The sequence below is a fragment of the Bombina bombina genome, chromosome 3 (assembly GCF_027579735.1).
Source record: "Bombina bombina isolate aBomBom1 chromosome 3, aBomBom1.pri, whole genome shotgun sequence".
NCBI lineage: Eukaryota > Metazoa > Chordata > Amphibia > Anura > Bombinatoridae > Bombina > Bombina bombina.
The window spans coordinates 959,075,984-959,093,510 of NC_069501.1; the positions used below are offsets into that span (position 1 = coordinate 959,075,984).

At 37.5% G+C, this 17,527-nt stretch overlaps 2 protein-coding genes across 3 annotated transcripts in view; one reads left to right on the forward strand and one right to left on the reverse strand.

The window, feature by feature from the left end:
- The window catches only part of ZC3H13 (zinc finger CCCH-type containing 13), a gene marked incomplete in the record, with an annotated part of 366,958 nt that extends 358,765 nt beyond the window's left edge, over nt 1-8,193 (reverse strand). The window contains 2 exon segments of the mRNA XM_053708001.1: nt 6,844-6,983; nt 7,770-8,193. Of these exon segments, the coding sequence (XP_053563976.1) occupies nt 6,844-6,969 (126 nt within the window).
- Nucleotides 8,194-8,254: 61 nt separating this feature from the next.
- On the forward strand, nt 8,255-16,007 carry LOC128654210 (post-GPI attachment to proteins factor 6). 2 transcript variants are annotated; one of them, XM_053708002.1, is made up of 2 exons: nt 8,255-8,273; nt 9,855-16,007. In XM_053708002.1, the coding sequence occupies exon 2, from the start codon at nt 9,985-9,987 to the stop codon at nt 12,286-12,288; it is 2,304 nt and encodes a 767-aa protein (XP_053563977.1). In that variant the 5' UTR covers nt 8,255-8,273; nt 9,855-9,984; the 3' UTR covers nt 12,289-16,007. The 2 variants fall into 2 exon arrangements, with proteins under 2 accessions (XP_053563977.1, XP_053563978.1); XM_053708003.1 differs by lacking the exon at nt 8,255-8,273 and adding an exon at nt 8,633-8,651.
- The last annotated feature ends 1,520 nt before the right edge of the window (nt 16,008-17,527 follow it).

The following is a 17,527-nucleotide window of genomic DNA, read 5'->3' on the forward strand; positions in this document are numbered from 1 at the left end:
TACATGTAAATTATGGTAGGCATCATTTATATCTATGGATACTCTCTATGGTAATGCATAGCGTATGGTAAAGAGTAGGAAGCTATCGGCTCTATTAGTTATGAGGATATAACGGATCAACCCATAAACTGCAATATAGGCTTATGTAAAGTGAGTGTGCCTAAACATACTTCTATATGAGTTCACAAGTGTATCCTATATATACATATTACTTTGTAGGGGGACTCTTTAGTGGATGTAATCCTAGTTTTAAAACTAGTACCTTGAGAGCCATATAGCTACAGAACATAGAGAGACATGGGGGAAAGCGAGAGCCAGTGCTAAAAGGGGGGCAAAGGGAGTGCATGCAATCTTGTTAGAGAGAGGTTTTTTTTTTGCAAGGCAGGGTTGTAATAACAAAAAAGTTTCAACAGTTTATAGGTAACCAAGTACCTCGTAGTGTAGCGTAGCTTTATTTAAAACTCTCAACTAACCCCTCATTTCTGGAAGTGATCAAGTCTGAGATCACAGAACAAGAAGAAGAAAAACTGAGACAATGGGAATAAGAATCGCCACTAGTTGGGCAAGTTTAGACGGCTTAGAACACTGGATATCCTGGGGTCCCAGCATGTCTCATATTGCCCAGAGCCTCCGCTCCCACCTCGCATTATGTGAGTCCAGTCGCTTCCGCATTGCATAAGTACCTCTGTGTCGTCAATTCCCAGGAGGCCAGCCACACAATCCTTAGTCTCAGCACAAGGAGGTTTTGATTTTGGGTCACTCTAGAGAGCTGCGGTACTAGTGTTGGTCATGGTGCAATAGGTCTGTTCACATTCAAGCAAGGTAGAGTTCTGCTCTGTATCCGTCTCTACCGTCTGCAATAAGTAGCTCTGAGTGTGTGTTGCATTAGGATCAAAGCGCCATTTTGCAGTTTGAGTTTCAATTTGCTGTACTATGGCATCACCTCCTTTCATCTTCTCAAGGGCACCATCATTGTGTTCCTCCTGCTGGGTTCTAATTAAGGACGTAAGCTCGCCAAAGCTATTATGGAACTGCTGGTCTAGCTTTGCAAGGAGCGCTAGTATGTGCAATTGATTGTTCTCCTCCATACTTTGAATATTGGTTTAGCTATAATAATTATGCAGTAATAAAAACGGCTTTGATCCGGTGAGGGGCCAGTTGCAGTAGTCCAAGCCTGTGGTAGAGTTATTTGTCTTAAGATAAGTGTATATCTAGTATGGAAAATGACGATCTTTTCCATATGGCGTTACCAAAAAACCTCAGCTAGATTACTGACCGTCTTTCTGTCTCCTGTAGTAGCTGTAATGATGAATTAGCTCTTGGGTCTTACAGTTGAGTTTTAGAATTGTTTTTTTTTATTTTTTTATTACTTTTACCCTTGAAGCTGGATCTATGAGCTACACAGAAACAAGTCTAGCTGCTTCGGCAGTGGACTCCACCCCCTTCAATCTCTCTTTTTAACCTATTCCATCTCTCTCTCAGGCCACATCTTCTCTTTACAGTCTCTTTTTTTCTCTCCATTCTCTCTTAACTCTACCTTCTTCTCCACTTTCACTTTTCCTCTACAATCTCTCTCTCCCGTTTACACTGTCAGAAGTAAAAGTCTAAGAACTAATGGTGTTTCTACAGCCCTAGAGGAATAACATATCCTTGCACTTTCATGGCTATATAATATCACTTTAGATAATAGTTTTAGTGCATAGCCAAAAATGTGTGTTTGTCAATGCTGCAATAGGAATGTTCAATCTGCAAATACAATGTGCCAACTTTGCCACTTACAACATGCCACCAGACTTCATACTCCGCATTCACTACCTAACTTTCATATATTTCAAAATAACAATAGTATCACAGTGTGCAGTAAAACACAAACACAGGGTGAAAAACATCACTATAGTTTACTAATCAGGGGATAAAAGTGACTAGCCTTGAAGGAAAAAGTCAATTTCTTCTTACATGACTGACACTAGTGGAAATTTCAAGCCCTTAATCTACAAGTTTCTAGAGTGGACGGTGAGAAAGTCAATGCAACATACTATACAACTATATGGTTTCTAAAAACTAAAATTAAACACATTAGAATTTACCACTTTTACAGTTTGTTTTTTTAAATGAGTTTATTCAACTCTTTGAGTGTGGTTTTAAAATATTTTGACACATTGTTGTGATGTAGTGTTTCTCTGGCACAACCAAGTACAAACTTTCAAGTTGAGGTTGATACAATTGTAGTGTGCAAATATTTTGGCCTACACTGCTTAAAATAATTAGAGGAAACATTGCTCTAAAGTAATTATCATTCCCACTGCCCGCTAAACTACTCTTTTTACACAAAACTTCATGTATGTCATGTAGGAGATATCTTCGCTAATTAGGAGCTATCCACTGAATATAAGCACACAGCTCAGCTGTATCCCTGCCAACAAGTATCTTACCGGCCCTGCAACACTCTGTATTTTAGATCTCCATGCACTGTTTTCACCTAAGCAGCTTGGTTTTTTTATTTTTTGCAGAAAAAACACACACACACGCTGCAAAAATCTGTCGCTGAAACTGCATTCAATAGATAAATCTGTGAAAGTACGGAGATCATTTTTGACCTTATGAACCTACAAAGAAACATTTTGAGTAATACAAATAATAGCTTCAAACAAAACTGTCTGAAGCTAATCAGAAAACGACAGCTGGTTGTGTGCATTTTAGGAAAATAAATTGCCATTTTGAGGGCGTTTAACTGTAAGCAAATAGTCTACTTTAGATGAAGTAAAACTCCCAAGACAACAAACTGCATGTGTAAACCCTTCTCACTTATGCACACGATACATTTGCACACCACCCTGCTTAGTGCTCCAGGAGGTGGAGTCTGTGATCCGGTCGTAAGAAGCAGAGGCTCCTACGTCTGCCACATGGCGCAGCAAGGGGTACTATCTGGGGGCAGACAGAGCAATTGCCTGGGTTAAGTCCAGCTGAAGGACTTCAATTTACCAGCCTATTCCACAAACTGTAGTGCTCTGCAATTTAAGAGTTGCTCCTTTATTGTATAGTACATTGATATATTGGAAAGTTATTACCCTAGGAGGTGCCTCTGTCTTTCAGTTTATGTATTTTCCAGGACCTTTTTCAGAGTGCTGCTCTAGTGGTGTGAAGATTAACTTGTATTGTGGACCCTAATATTATGATCATTCTTACACTTCTTATCTCATACATTATTGGTCATATTTTTTATCTTTGCTAGTGTTAGCATGTGTGTGTGCTCCTCCTGCATAGGTACTTAGTATCTATTAAGTAACTAAGGGGTGAACAGAAGATAACTCAATATACATTACTATGCAAAAGGCAGATGTGGGGAAAAAAAAAATCTGTAAATTAACAATTCTTTAAAAACTAGAAAGGTTAAATGTTTAATCATAATACATTTAACAAAATGCAAAGTGAATGAACAGAAATGAAATCTAAATCAAATCAATATTTTGGGGTGACCACCCTCTGCCTTCAAAACAGCATCAATTCTCCCCTAAGATCCAACAACGACCTGCTTCTTGCATCCTCTACCATCACCTCCTCTCATTCTAGACTACAGGACTTCTCTCGTGCGGCACCAACCCTCTGGAACGCACTTCCTCGAGATGTCAGACTTGCCCCTAACATCTCCTCCTTTAAACGTTCCCTAAAGACCTTTCTGTACAGGGAAGCTTATCACCCGACTTATTAACAAACTAACCAATTAACTAACAGTTGCCCTCTATCTCCTCACTAATATCATTCTCACCTCTGCAGTCCCCACCTCCTGTTTCCAATCCTCCTACCCATCTAGATTGTAAGTTCCCACGGGAACAGGGCCCTCAATTCCCCCTGTATTTGTCTGTAAAATTTTGTGTCTTATCGTATTGTTTCTCCACTGTACTATTATCCTTGTACCCATGGGCAGCGCTGCGGAATCTGTTGGCGCTTTATAAAGAATAATAATAATTCTTCTAGATACGTTTGCACACAGTTTTTTCTAAAGGAACTTGGCAAGTGAGTTGTGTTCCAAACATCTTGGAGAACTAACCACAGTTCTTCTGTGGATTCAGGCAGCCTCAGGCTTCTTCAGTAGCTTTATGAAATCTGAAAGATAATTATGTTGAGATCAGGGCTCTGTAGAGGCCATACCATCACTACTATGAGTTATTCTTTTTTATGGTGAAGATTGTTCTTAATGGCTTTGGCTGTATGATTGTTGAATTGACATGCTGCAGCATAAATTTGTGACCAATAAGATGTCTCCCTAATGAAATTGCATGATGGATAATCATCTGCTTTCTGCTACAGTCAACAATTTCAAATTTTGACTCATCAGTCCAGAGTAGGCAAGAATGTTATCAATTTGCAAGAGCACTACGTGGCAACACTACTAAGACGCTTATGAATAAGGTAGAAGTGCTGAAACATGTCAGGTGTGATTATGCAGATTTTAACTTGATGAATTAAAGATTGAACTTTTAAACAAGGAAGAAGTGTCGGTATCTTTCTTGCAAAACTACATTTTGAACTCTCCCTACTAACCTGGCACCTTCCAAGTTCTACCAAGTGGCTCAGCAGAAGCTGATTGGAGCAACACCGGTCACATGGAGTGTCCGTGGCGCAGTGGAACATCCGTGAGATGAAACACAGCAGAACAGAGGAAGCGGATACAAACGCTGGATGGCGGATTAGATCCCAGTCTTCATTCTAAAGCATAGCAGTATCCGGACACCAAGACAGCGTTACTCATCAACCAAGGAAGACAGCAAGTCACTGGTTGTTTGGTAAGAGGCTTAGCTGTTTGGGGTGTAAATCTGCATGCGGAGAAGAGGGATCATTTTATACAGCCAATTGATCTGTGTCAGCTGCTTTTGAATTGACTTATGGCTTTAGATCTCTTGGGGCTGATGAGTGTTATTGAGCTGGCTTTCAGATGCTTAAATTTGATTACATGTAACACTATTTACTGCCATGTAATGCTTAAAGTGATGGTAAATCCAAGCGTTTAACAAATATCATGGGGAGTGTAAGTGATGAGCTCTAAAAATAAGGTGCTAAACTCACCATTTCTGTGCCGATGGACAGGGCTAAGCTTAGCGGCTCCAGCCACCCACAGCTCATCAGTCTCCTTCAATGAGGTGACGTTTGTACCTCTGAATCTGAACCAACAGCTATGCGTGTCAACTGACAGGTTTCTGTAAGCACGCACAGCTATTGGTTCAGAGGTGCAAACATCACCTCATTAAAGGAGACTGATGAGCTGTGGGCGGCCGGAGCCGCTGAGTTTAGCACTGTGGAACGCACAGAAAGGGTGAATTTAGCACCCTATTTCTTAGTTCTCATCACTTAAACTCCTCTTGACTTTTAGTGATGATAAATCCTAGCGTTTGTTAAACGCTTGGCTTTACCAACACTTTAAGACACCTACCTAGGTATCTCTTCAACAAAGAATACCATGGGAACTAAGCATATTTGAAAATAAGTAAATTAGAAACTTTTATGTATGCTCTGCCGAAATCACAAAGGAAAATTTTTGGGATTCATATCCCTTTAAAGGGATGTAATTTAGCTCTGAAAATTGAGCTGCTTCTAATATTCATAACTTGAAATGCATCTTACTGACTTATCAAGGCTACCTCTGCTAGATATCTGTCCCTAATTGGCTTTAACTGATATCAACTGCAAATAAATGCATTTTATTCTAATTATGACCATGGCTAGCCTGGTAGGCTGCTGACTAAAGCCCAGATTGGCTCTTCCAAACAAGGCAAATGGTGGATAGAGCTTGGATATTGATAAATAACTGCAGTAAAAAGAATGTTAATTTGTATTAAAAACCATTTAGACTTGGCAAATATGTTATTCTTTAGCAGCACAACAACAACAAAAAAACTTGTAATTACAAGGTGTTTACTGACCTTTTAAGTATTGGCTATAGAAAAACTGTGTACACATAGCCAGCAGAATAAATTATACTCCTATGGGTTAGGAGAGATAAGTGATAAAATGTAACATTTTAAATGTTAATTTTCAGTTCTCTCCAAGTATTGGGCTTTGGTATAAAGCAGAGATAATATAAAGGAGCTTGTGTGTGTACAGAAAGTGATAAAATAAGGAGATCTGATTTCCTTGCAAGTTCAACCCATTTTAATGGGTTGTGGTGTAAAAGAGCAAAACTGACTATTTCATTTACAAACACAAAGAATCAATTTCTCATACATTTTGTACTCTGCAGCTGGTACAGCATGTCACTGGAAACACATTAAGGGAAAACAATTATACAGTACAATGTCCCTTTAACTGTACAATGAATAACCTAGATCACTAAAACATGGCCTTAAAGTAAAGGTCAATTTTCATCAATGAGTGCCCGGTTTTTTAAAATATTTTTTAAAAACAGGGGCACTTTCATTGATGAAAATTTACATTGCACTGGATTTGAAGAAATACTTACCTTTTACTTCTACAAAACCGGATCGCCGATCCCAGCCTCAGTTCCTCTGTACTGACGTCATAAATGACAAACCCGGCTTCTTCCAATCATGGCTTGCACCCCAGAGCGTCCAGCTCGTGATGCCCGGCTGTGATTGGAGGAAGCCAGTTTTGTCATTGCTGTGTCTACAGTAGGAAGAAGGAGGAGGGGGAGTAAAAAGGAATTTCTTCAAATCCAGTGCAATGTTAATTTTCATCAATGAAAGTGCCCCTGTTTTTAAAAGTATTTTTAAAAACTGGGTACTCATTGATGAAAATTGACCTTCACTTTAAAAATAAGTACTGATATAACAAATATCAAACATTCATGCTGCATTTTATTTTTGTAGAAAATAAGCAAATTGCTCCTACCTCAGCACTATTGCCAGTACCAGTGCTAGGCCCAAGTCTCTCAAAAACACTCGGTCTACGTGAGGTGCTATCTGATATGGTCTTGGTATTTTCTACGGTGACTTTGCGCCGGATCTTTGACATCATGTCCTTTTTCTTAACTAAAAATAACATTAAAATAACTGGTAAATTATAAAAAAATCTTAATATATGTTTCCTTGATGAACTGAAGCAGATCTTAAAGTGATATGAAATACATTTTCTCTTGTGATTCAGACAGGAGTATACAATTGTATAAAAAAAAAGTTTCAACTTACTCCTATTATCAAATATGCTTCATTTTCATGGTATTCTTTGTTGAAGAGATACCTAGGTAGGTAGTATACATGCCTGGAGCACTACATGGCAGGGGGGAAAAAAGTGCTGTCATCTAATGCTCTTTCAAACTTAGAACAATCTTGCAAAACTGTAGTATAGTCCTGCAGACACATGCATGCTCCATAGCATATTTTCCTATTTTTTCAACAAAGAATGCAGAGAGAACAAAAAAGTAATTTGAAAAAGTTGTATACATTGCATGTTCTGTCTGAACCATGAAAGAAATATATTGGGTTTCAGTCCCTTTAAGTCTAACCTCTAATATTACAAGTAACAGTTTTATGCCTGTAAAGAAGGGGGCAGGGGGCAAATACAACTGAACTAAAAATAAAATCATTGTCAGCTCTATATAAGAATACATTAAAAATCCTCGCTCCCTGCGATCATATGACATAAGCACAGAATTGTTACAATAAGGTGACATTCAGGGGGAGTCAGATCACGGTCACTGGCTACCACAGTATTCTTCAACACATAGGAAAGCAAAGTTCTGCACACCTGTTTGGTGACCACGATACATCTCTACCATCACTGTATAGTTAGCATATTTAATCACGCTAATCTCTTACCCTTTCCCCGCTGGAATAGGCGGCGTTTGCCGCCGGCTGTAGATTCTCGGGCCGTGACCGCTGTGTGTCTGGCGGCCGCTACTGGGAGCTCAGCAGCTTCTCCCAGTGATGCGGACCGACCGACTAAACGAGCCCAGCTAGCTCTACCGTCCCTGGACACCGCCTCACAGGGCAGGTACTGGCGCTGCTGTTCCCGCGGCGGCTTCTCCTTCGCCCTCCTCCGCTTCCTCTTCTTCGTCCGCCTCCACGTCTGCTGACGCGTCCGCCCCTGGGCTCCCGGAGCGATCGTGACACAGCAATGGTAACAAACTACAAGGCGATAGGAGTTTGCGTAAACGCAGGCCGAACATACAGTGCAAGGCCTGACGGGAAACAATGGTAAAAACTCAGGGATTCTCCACAACAAACGTGAGCTGATTTGTAACCTATCAGAACAGAGGTAAAGGAATACATACCTCACGTGATTCAGAAAGGACGCACATTTTACGTGAGGACACTGATAGCGTAAGTACGTTTTGTTGTACAGGTGGTTGTTAGTTGTAATTCACGTATGGTTTCGGTTTGTACAATTTTTTTAGTAATTTATTATTTGTATTCTTTCTGTATGGATGTAAATTTTACCGAACGGAAACTACTCGATTTGCTGCACTGTGTCGTAATCGTGCGGTGTATTTAAGACACCTCTAACGATGGTTAAGGCGGAAGTGCACTGTACATGCTTAACCTAAATGGTGGTCGTTCCTGGCATTTGTTCTTTCTTTCATTACATAACCTCTCATGATTAACCGGATTTTTAAGCTGTTTATACGTTTCGATTCCAGGGTCCTTCTTTTGATATACTTCTGTCAGTACATACACCTAATTGGTTTTAAAGTACATCTGGTAAGAACAAAAAGGTTTAGCTACTTCTAGAGGATAAAGTGCAGTTAAAATAAAATACAGTATATGGCACCGAGACGATTACTCACTTTATCCCATAGGGTGGCAGAACTGGTGTGGTTAGAAGGGAAATGTTTACTTCGAGGCAACCTTAATATTTGAGTTTCTTTATTGTACTAAAGAAATACAATTGTCCGACCCCCTTCCCCATCAACAAACCAGAGTTTACGAATTTCACAAGAATATGAAATGTTCTCCTTCCAAAAATGACGATGTGTGTATATATATATATATATATATATATATATATATATATATATATATATATATATATATATATATATATATATATACTGTGTGTGTATATATATATATATATATATATATACACACTTAGACAAGTTTGCCGGCCGAGTGGTAATATGAATTGCCGTGTGGGGGCAGTGTAATAGTTTCTAATATATCAATTGCTAAAAAGGTACCTTTAATCTTAAACATATATTTTAATGCAGAATAAAAACCTTATGCACTCCACAGTGTTGTTGTTTTCTCTAAAAGTAAATTTTGAATCAAATCTGTGCACCCAACATTTTAAATCTATTTTTAAAAATCTTGGGTGGGGGGGTGGCCATAGTTTAGCAACTGTGGGTCCACTGGTCTTTGACATTTGTCCAGCATTGATGTATGAAGCATTTGTGAAGTTAGTTTTCTTTCAAAATATCCAATAAGTAAAAATATAAATGTAGGACATTTTACTTTATTTTATGTTTATTTTAAATAATTTGTATTACATTTATTGGGTCTCTGTGATGTGATATCAGCGTCAAGAATGTTCCGTTTCCAAACAAAGCTAAGAACTAGTTATCTGTAATAATACAATAAATGAAATGAAACCTAATTTTTATCTTTTGTATATATTTACCTGTGAAGCTATAAACTTGTATAAATATCGAAACCCTTTCAGTTCTGTTTACCTGATGAAGCAGATATGGTGGTATATATCTGTGGTTATGTATTTTTGCATTTATTTTTTTCTTATGTTGTAATCGCTAAAATCTAAAGGAAAAAAAGGGTGGGGCATGTTTAACAGGTTATGTGTGTTCTGCTGATTTTGATATTATTGATAATGTTTGTGTCACTGCTTTAGAATGTGGTTGCCTGCAGTCTTGCCAAGCCTAACACTTTTTTTTTAATTACATGTTACAGGGTGCGGCAACATTTCTGCTTCTAGTCTACATGAGTGGTGTGTGTAGCAAATTGCACGGACTGATTACATCCCAGGTTATTGGTGTGGTGGAGTCGATGAGAACAGACATGATTCTGCTTTCTGTTTAACATGGCATTATACAAGGATTTCTTGCTCCTGGAACTCCTGATCTTCATTGGTCTATTTTGTTACTTCTCACCAGTTGAGTGTTCTTCTAATGATGTGACCTACGTATCAGAATTCTACTCGCAGAGTGCACAGCCTCTTTCATTCTATAACTGGTATGGAAATGTTAGATTATTTCACTTTCAAGTGCCTATGGATACAGTTTTGCTTAGGTGGCTTTTGCAAGTATCTCGTGGGAAAGCACCAGAATGTGCAAATGTTGAAATTACAGTGTATTTCCGTTATGGAGCTCCTCCAGTGATTAATCCTCTTGACTATAACTTTGCACCTAATACTAGTGTTCACCCATCTTTTAACAAGACAATAAAGATAACAAATTCCTTACAAAATATCACACTTTTTAATATAACCAATCCAACACCTGGAGACTGGTTTATTGCTGCTCATCTGCCAAAGGCAACTGAAAAAATTGAAATTCAGGGTTTCACCCGTTCATGCACTTATATTTTACAACCGGACTTGTTTATTCTCAGAGAGGTTGAGATTCCAATCTTGAAAATGGACTCGCCCACTTTGCACACTATAACAAATAATAAAAATCATGCAAATTTCAAGGTTTTTATCCCTGAATATACCTTTAATTTGAAACTTCAGGTGCAGTGTACTAACAGCACGGAGCTAATGTGTCCACTGCAGGTGACTGTGGGATCTTTCAGCCTGCCCCAATCTTTCCAACAGACGATAAATTGCAGCGAAAGGACAGAATGTAAGTTGCATTTATTTTCCCCACCATGGGATAAATGGTTGAGAGTGATTGTGGAATTTCCCAGTTGGATAAACATTACCAAATCCTTTGAAGTAATGTACACTCTTTCAGTCTGCAAACCAGGCACTGTTGGATCAAGGTCATTTTTTACTTTCCTTAATATGCAAAATTCAACCACTAATTATACAGCAGTGAGAAACAGCAAACTATTTGACACAAACCTAACTACTACACCAGGGACACAAACAAATGGAAGCAATGACTCATGTTTGCGAAAATATCCTGTAATTCGTGAGTACCTGGATGTTTTTTCAATCAGATTTTTATCCGTTAACGGACCAGCTGTGCTGGTTTCAGCAGGACTGCCGACAATAATGCTGTTTAATCTCAATTCCAATATGGAGAGTGGTGGAATGTTGGTGGTGTCTTTGCAGTTGAATAAGACATCATTGAACAATGTTAATGCCACAGTGATTGCTTGTTTAAGTGCTGCTTCCCCTGTTCTTACACTGAATACTACAAACAGTTGTTCAACAGCTTTTTTTCAGGGCTATCCTTTAATAATGAATAGCAGTGTAACGCACTCCACTCAAAATATTCCGTATCCAGAAATTGACAATTGGTACCTATCATTGCAGCTTCTTTGCCCAGAATATGCTAGTGATTGCCAAGCAATAACTCCTAGAGTGACTGTGTCTACATACCTGAGCCCTTGCCTTGATGACTGTGGAACTTATGGGGAGTGCAGGTTACTCCGGAGGAATGGTTACCTATATGCTGCCTGTAGCTGCAAGTCTGGCTGGGCCGGTTGGAGTTGCACAGATGCCAGGGAAGCATATTCTTTTGGCCATCAGTTAATGGCTACTTTACTACTAACTCTCAGCAACTTTATGTTTCTGCCAACAATTATTGTTTCTGTTTACCGGTTTTATTTTGTGGAAGCGGCTGTTTATACTTTCACTATGTTTTTCTCTACATTCTATCATGCATGTGACCAGCCCGGAGTGGCAGTAATGTGCATCATGGATTATGATACTTTGCAGTACTGTGATTTCTTGGGCTCAGTTGTTTCCATTTGGGTAACTATACTCTGCATGTCAAGACTAAGAAAATATCTTAAATATGTACTGTTTATTTTGGGTACACTATTTATTGCAATGTCCATGCAGCTAGACCGAAGAGGACTTTGGAATATGATGGGTCCTTGCCTTTTTGCACTTATTATTCTGGTTATTGCGTGGACTTATCGAGGAGTGAAGCGTCACAGCTGCTATCCACCCAACTGGAAACGCTGGGTTTTCTTTCTAATTCCAGGAATTTCATTAGCTGTAATTGCTATTTCTGTCTATGTTTTTACAGAAACCAACCAAAATTATTTTTATACCCACAGTCTTTGGCACATTATGGTTGCTGGTAGTGTTGCTTTTTTACTTCCTCCCCGTGAAAAAAATAAGAAACCCTGGACTTGTACAAACATTCTGAACTGTAAATACAAAATGTGTGAAGAGGATCGTAAAGAATTGTATTCAGTTACACAATAATTCTAACTGGCCTGCATTATTTAGTTTTAAAATGACATTATGCACACATACAATGACTGCTAAGCAGTGTTTTCCACAGAAAATTTTGCCAGCTGGGTGGCATTATGAAGTAGCTGGGTGGGGGCAGTGTAATATTTTCTAATATTATATCATTGTCTGCTATCTGAAGCACAAATGAATTGCATAATTTAACATAAATGTATTTCATGATAATTTGTGCAATAAAAATTATTTGTAATATTAGCACATTTTAGCTTAATTTTGGCTAAACATTTAGCCCGGGTGGTCAGTAAAATCGGCTGGGTGGTGCACCCACTAAAAAGATCCTGGGGAAAACACTGCTACGTAACAAGTTATGGGCACAGGCTTATAGGGACACCTCTAACCGCTATATGGGTGGAGAGGACCAAGTCTGAATATACAAAGTGTGTTTGCGCAACATGAAAACCTAAAAAAAAAAAGTGTACATTGTTCCTTACATTTTCATGTGGCAGAATACGATGGTAATGTAAGACCTTAGCTTATTTAAGCAAATTCTTGATTTTCTTTGTGAAAAAAACTAGACGGCTTCTATTAAATAACAGCGTTACACCCAACCAAAATGTTATTTGTGTGTAAAATTGTTACCCAAGTGTTTGGAAAGCCATACTTTTTATAATTTACCTGATTATTCTTGCTGCAAAAGTGAGATTCTTCTGAAATGGAATGACTGCAATGAATGCATTTTATATGTAGCATCTGCAATGCTAATGCTTGCTGTAGTATGAGGAAGGCCTTGTCAACCTCCGTACTACAGACCTAACCAAAGATTTAGGGTTTTTTCACACCTCACAGGAGCTCTAAAGTCTTTTGGACTATTCCAATTTGGAACATCCCGTGATTTTGTGAATTACACAAGATACAGTACTTTGTCATACTTCCCAAATTACTTACTCTTATGGCCATGTGCCGAAATGGCCACTAACTGTATTGCACATGTTATGAGTGCTTCATTCTTTAATTTGCTTTAGTGTGCCTAGTTATTTATTTGATTAAAGGGACAGTCTAGGCCAAAATAAACTTTCATGATTCAGATAGGGCATGTCATTTTAAACAATTTTCCATTTTACTTTTATCACCAATTTTGCTTTGTTCTCTTGGTATTCTTAGTTGAAAGCTTAACCTAGGAGGTTCATATGCTAATTTCTTAGACCTTGAAGGCCACCTCCTTTTCAGAATGCATTTTAACAGTTTTTACCACTAGAGGGTGTTAGTTCATGTATTTCATATAGATAACACTGCTCGTGCACGAGAATTTATGTGGGAGCAGGCACTGATTGGCTAAACTGCAAGTCTGTCAAAAGAACTGAAATAAAGGGGCAGTTTGCAGAGGCTTAGATACAAGATAATTACAGAGGTTAAAAGTATATTAATAAAATTGTGTTGGTTATGCAAAACTGGGGAATGGGTAATAAAGGGATTATCTATCTTTTTAAAACAATTAAAAATCTGGTGTAGACTGTCCCTTTAACCCTCTGCAAAGGGTATTGCTTATTTAGGTTCACAACAAATTCCAGCATTTCATTTATACAGTAAAATGTTCCAGCCATTATTTTAGGTTTAGATTTGATAATGTTTGGTAGTGCTGTATGTTTTTCTATATTTAATGCTTTCTCTTTAGAAATCTTTACCTTTTTGTGCCTTAAGTAATAGAATATGTAGCAGCACGCCTTAATCTTTATTGCCTTGTTTGGTTCTTTCAAATGTTTTTGGTCTAGTAATCTTTGGCCAGAATCTAGTTATACTATATTAGTTACATGAATGTACGGCTGTTTTCTAGAGCCTCGCAATCTCAGTGAACACTCTTGTCTGGTATCTATACTTTGCAGTTACATTTTCTGACCTTATGTAGGCAGAGGCCTGTTAAGGTTGGGTTTCCTGCTCCATTGAAAACAATTGGGTACAAAGCTTTACACACAGTTTTCTTTGAAGTGATTTTGATGTTGGACCCTGTATGCAAAGTTTTGTATCAATACATTGATTTTAAAATGTGCTTATAGACTTTATAAATAATTCCAGAAATTAAGACATTTCTTCAAGTTATGCCAGGTTGGGTGTTGCAATACTGAAAACAAAAAGAGAGAGGCCTCCACATATAATAAAGTTCTGAAAACACGGAAGTGTCAGTGCTTTGTCAGATAACTTTACTGGAAAAAAAAAACACATTTCAAGAGCATACAAGCCCAATATGATTCACACATTGACTTAAAAAGTCCCACACTATTTCAGAAATCAAGAATTTGGAAGGGTCAGTCTTGTTTTATTGTGTTTAATACTTTTTAAAAATATGCAAAATGTCTGGCACATTAAATTATCCCCATAATTCTTTTAACAAGATGACTGTATGTTCAGATGGGTTTTTTTTTTATTTTTGGTTTTTACTATTTCTTTAGTAGATTGTGCTACTGTTTACTGTGACTGTATATTTGTTAATTACGATGTTTCATCTAAGCTTTAAACATGCCACTTCTTTAGATGATTTATGTCAGGACTCGACAACCCAGGAGCTTGAGAGCCACTGGCTTCTAACTTTTTTTGGGTTATTCTCCATATATCTATATACAAATACCACTGTCTGGGGCCTAAAAGTATGTTTGATTCCTATATATTCTTACTGGCTCTTATGTTTAACAGATTTGCTGACCTCTGATTTATGGCTAAAGAAAATAAATATGAGGTTGTGAAAGCCACTGCACTAAAACATTTTTAGTAATGAGCCAATGTATTCATAAACAATGTATTACAATCTACTAATTGTGTTCCCTCTAGGCTTTGTTTAGCAATAGTTTGTTTCTTGATTATATTATTTTTTAATATTGAAATTTAAAGTGAAGGTAAACTTTGATGAATGAAAGCCCGTTTATTAAAAACAGGGGCACTTTCATTCATCAAAGTTTACAAAGCAGCCGTTTTGATTAAAACGTACCTTTTTTATTTTTTTTTTATTTTTTTTTATTTTTTTTCACAACCAGAGCAGCTTCCCCCTCCTGGAAATCCTCTCTTCACACTTTGGCAATGGCCAATCCGGCTTCTTCCAATCCCTGCTTTCCCCCCAGGGTAGTCATTGCCTGAGGCTGTGATTGGAGGAAGCCGGTTGGTAGAGGGGACCCACCTCTACCACTCTGAAAAGAAAATGTTGATTTATTTAGGAAAGAAACAATAAAATTTAAACAAAAATGTAATACATTATAAACTGCTCTATTGATTTAACAAGGATAAATTACTGCAATGTCCCTTTAATTGCAATTTTCAATGCTTCTTGATTTGTCTTTTATTTATAGGAAGAAACAAAATTATATATTACACAGTGTGGGTAGTGACAGGAAAATAATTGTCTACCTTTTAGTTCAAACAAAGCCTTTGATTGCGCTTGTATAACTGCTGAGAATGATTTTACAGTATGATTATAGCATTTTAAGTGGCTTTTCTAAATGGTAATTTCATAATTAATAAATTAACTGTTGAAGACTAAAAACCTTAAAGAACAAAAAAATATATCAATTTGATGGATAATAAATCTGGATGCACCCTTTCACTTTTTCCCGCTACATTAGTAACAGTGAAATTACACTATATTCCAATTGGACTGTGGTTGTAGTGGTATCTTTTTATACATTTCTTGCTCAATTATTTAAATTATCTAAGATTTTAAATTAATAAATATTTTTTTCCATGTTGTATTTTTTTGTTGTTGTTTTGCTTCTACATCTGTGAATGCAAGTTAATATCCTAACACAATATTGCAATGGACAAGTTTTAGTTTTTAGCATTTGTATAGCTATGAGGTCTGCTAAATTCGATACGTAAAGATGGTCTTTCTCTTGCAGTGCATTACTGGGGAAGGCACTATGTTTTCAACATATAATGCATTTGTTTTTTTGTAAAACCAGGAGCTAATTTTATGATATTTTACTTGCACTTGAAAAAAATGCAAATACATTGGGTAAAATGTATTGAGCTTTATTTACTAATGAGCATTTTATTTTTTAACATTTTAATAAATATACATGTACTGGTTCCTGGATTCCTGTGGAAAAAGCTTGAATTTTCTGGCCTGTTCACCTTGTGAGTATAATCTATTTAGTGCCTCATTGTTTGAAGACATTCTGCACTAAACAGGTTATCGTACCTACACCTGGAGTTTAAGTGAAACACTTCATTGATCAGCACAAACCTAAGACAACACTTTAAAATTAATTAGCACTCTCATTTTGTCAGGACATGGTTTTGCAAATCAAGAACAGTTCAGGGATACACTGCTTGAAAAGTCTTGTGGAATCAATGTGCATTTTACTTATCTGTATCCAATTAAGGACTGATGTAAATTAACTTGTGCTCTGTGCTAAACCAATCACTTTATAAAATGTTGCAGGCTCAGGTATTTTTCACCATATTTTAAAGGATATTAAGCACATCTTGTTTTTGTGAAAAAATGTTCTTGTTCTACTTTTTCTAGGAGTCTAAAAAAACACAATATTATTAAATAGCTGAACAGAAATAGCTTGTAATTACCAGGTGTTCCTTTTATTTTAATGGTTTTTGACCAAAGAGACTGTAAAATAGGGCCTATAGACCTCTTCACACCCCCTCCAACAGACCAGGGAATACGTGGGGAAAATTGTATGCCTCTTATAGAGGGTGACACAGTGAATTGCTAACGTAGTAAAGTACACAGCTTTCTGTCAAATGTCTTGCCCAATTAGTTTCCCATTCTCTACCACTTCTTTTTAGAAAGGGGAAGACAGTGCTTCAAAAGGGGCTTCACCAATTAAGAACCTAAACACCATCTCAACTCCGATGGGGAAGATGATCAAAGATACTACACTAAAAAGCCCTATTCATACATGAATGCTCTTAGATGATATAGACTGAAGTAAAGTTTATGGGGAGAGGAAGGTAGTCTAAATCATCATCATGAGTGAATGGGAAGCCATCACTATAGAACTCTCTAACTGAAGTAATTGTGGTAGTGTTCCATATTCTTGCATGGAATGCTGGGAGACCAAAACTTAGCCCCCTAATAGAATAAATAGGGCTTGTATATGGGTCTACAAAGGGGTATTGTCTAAACTTGAACCAGTGATCTTGCCACCCCCAGACTAAAGCAATTTAAAACAGGATAGAGGTAGAACATGGAGATGGGATCCATAGGAGATCTTTTAAGTGCTTGAATAAGCAGGGCGTTAGGCATTTTCCAATT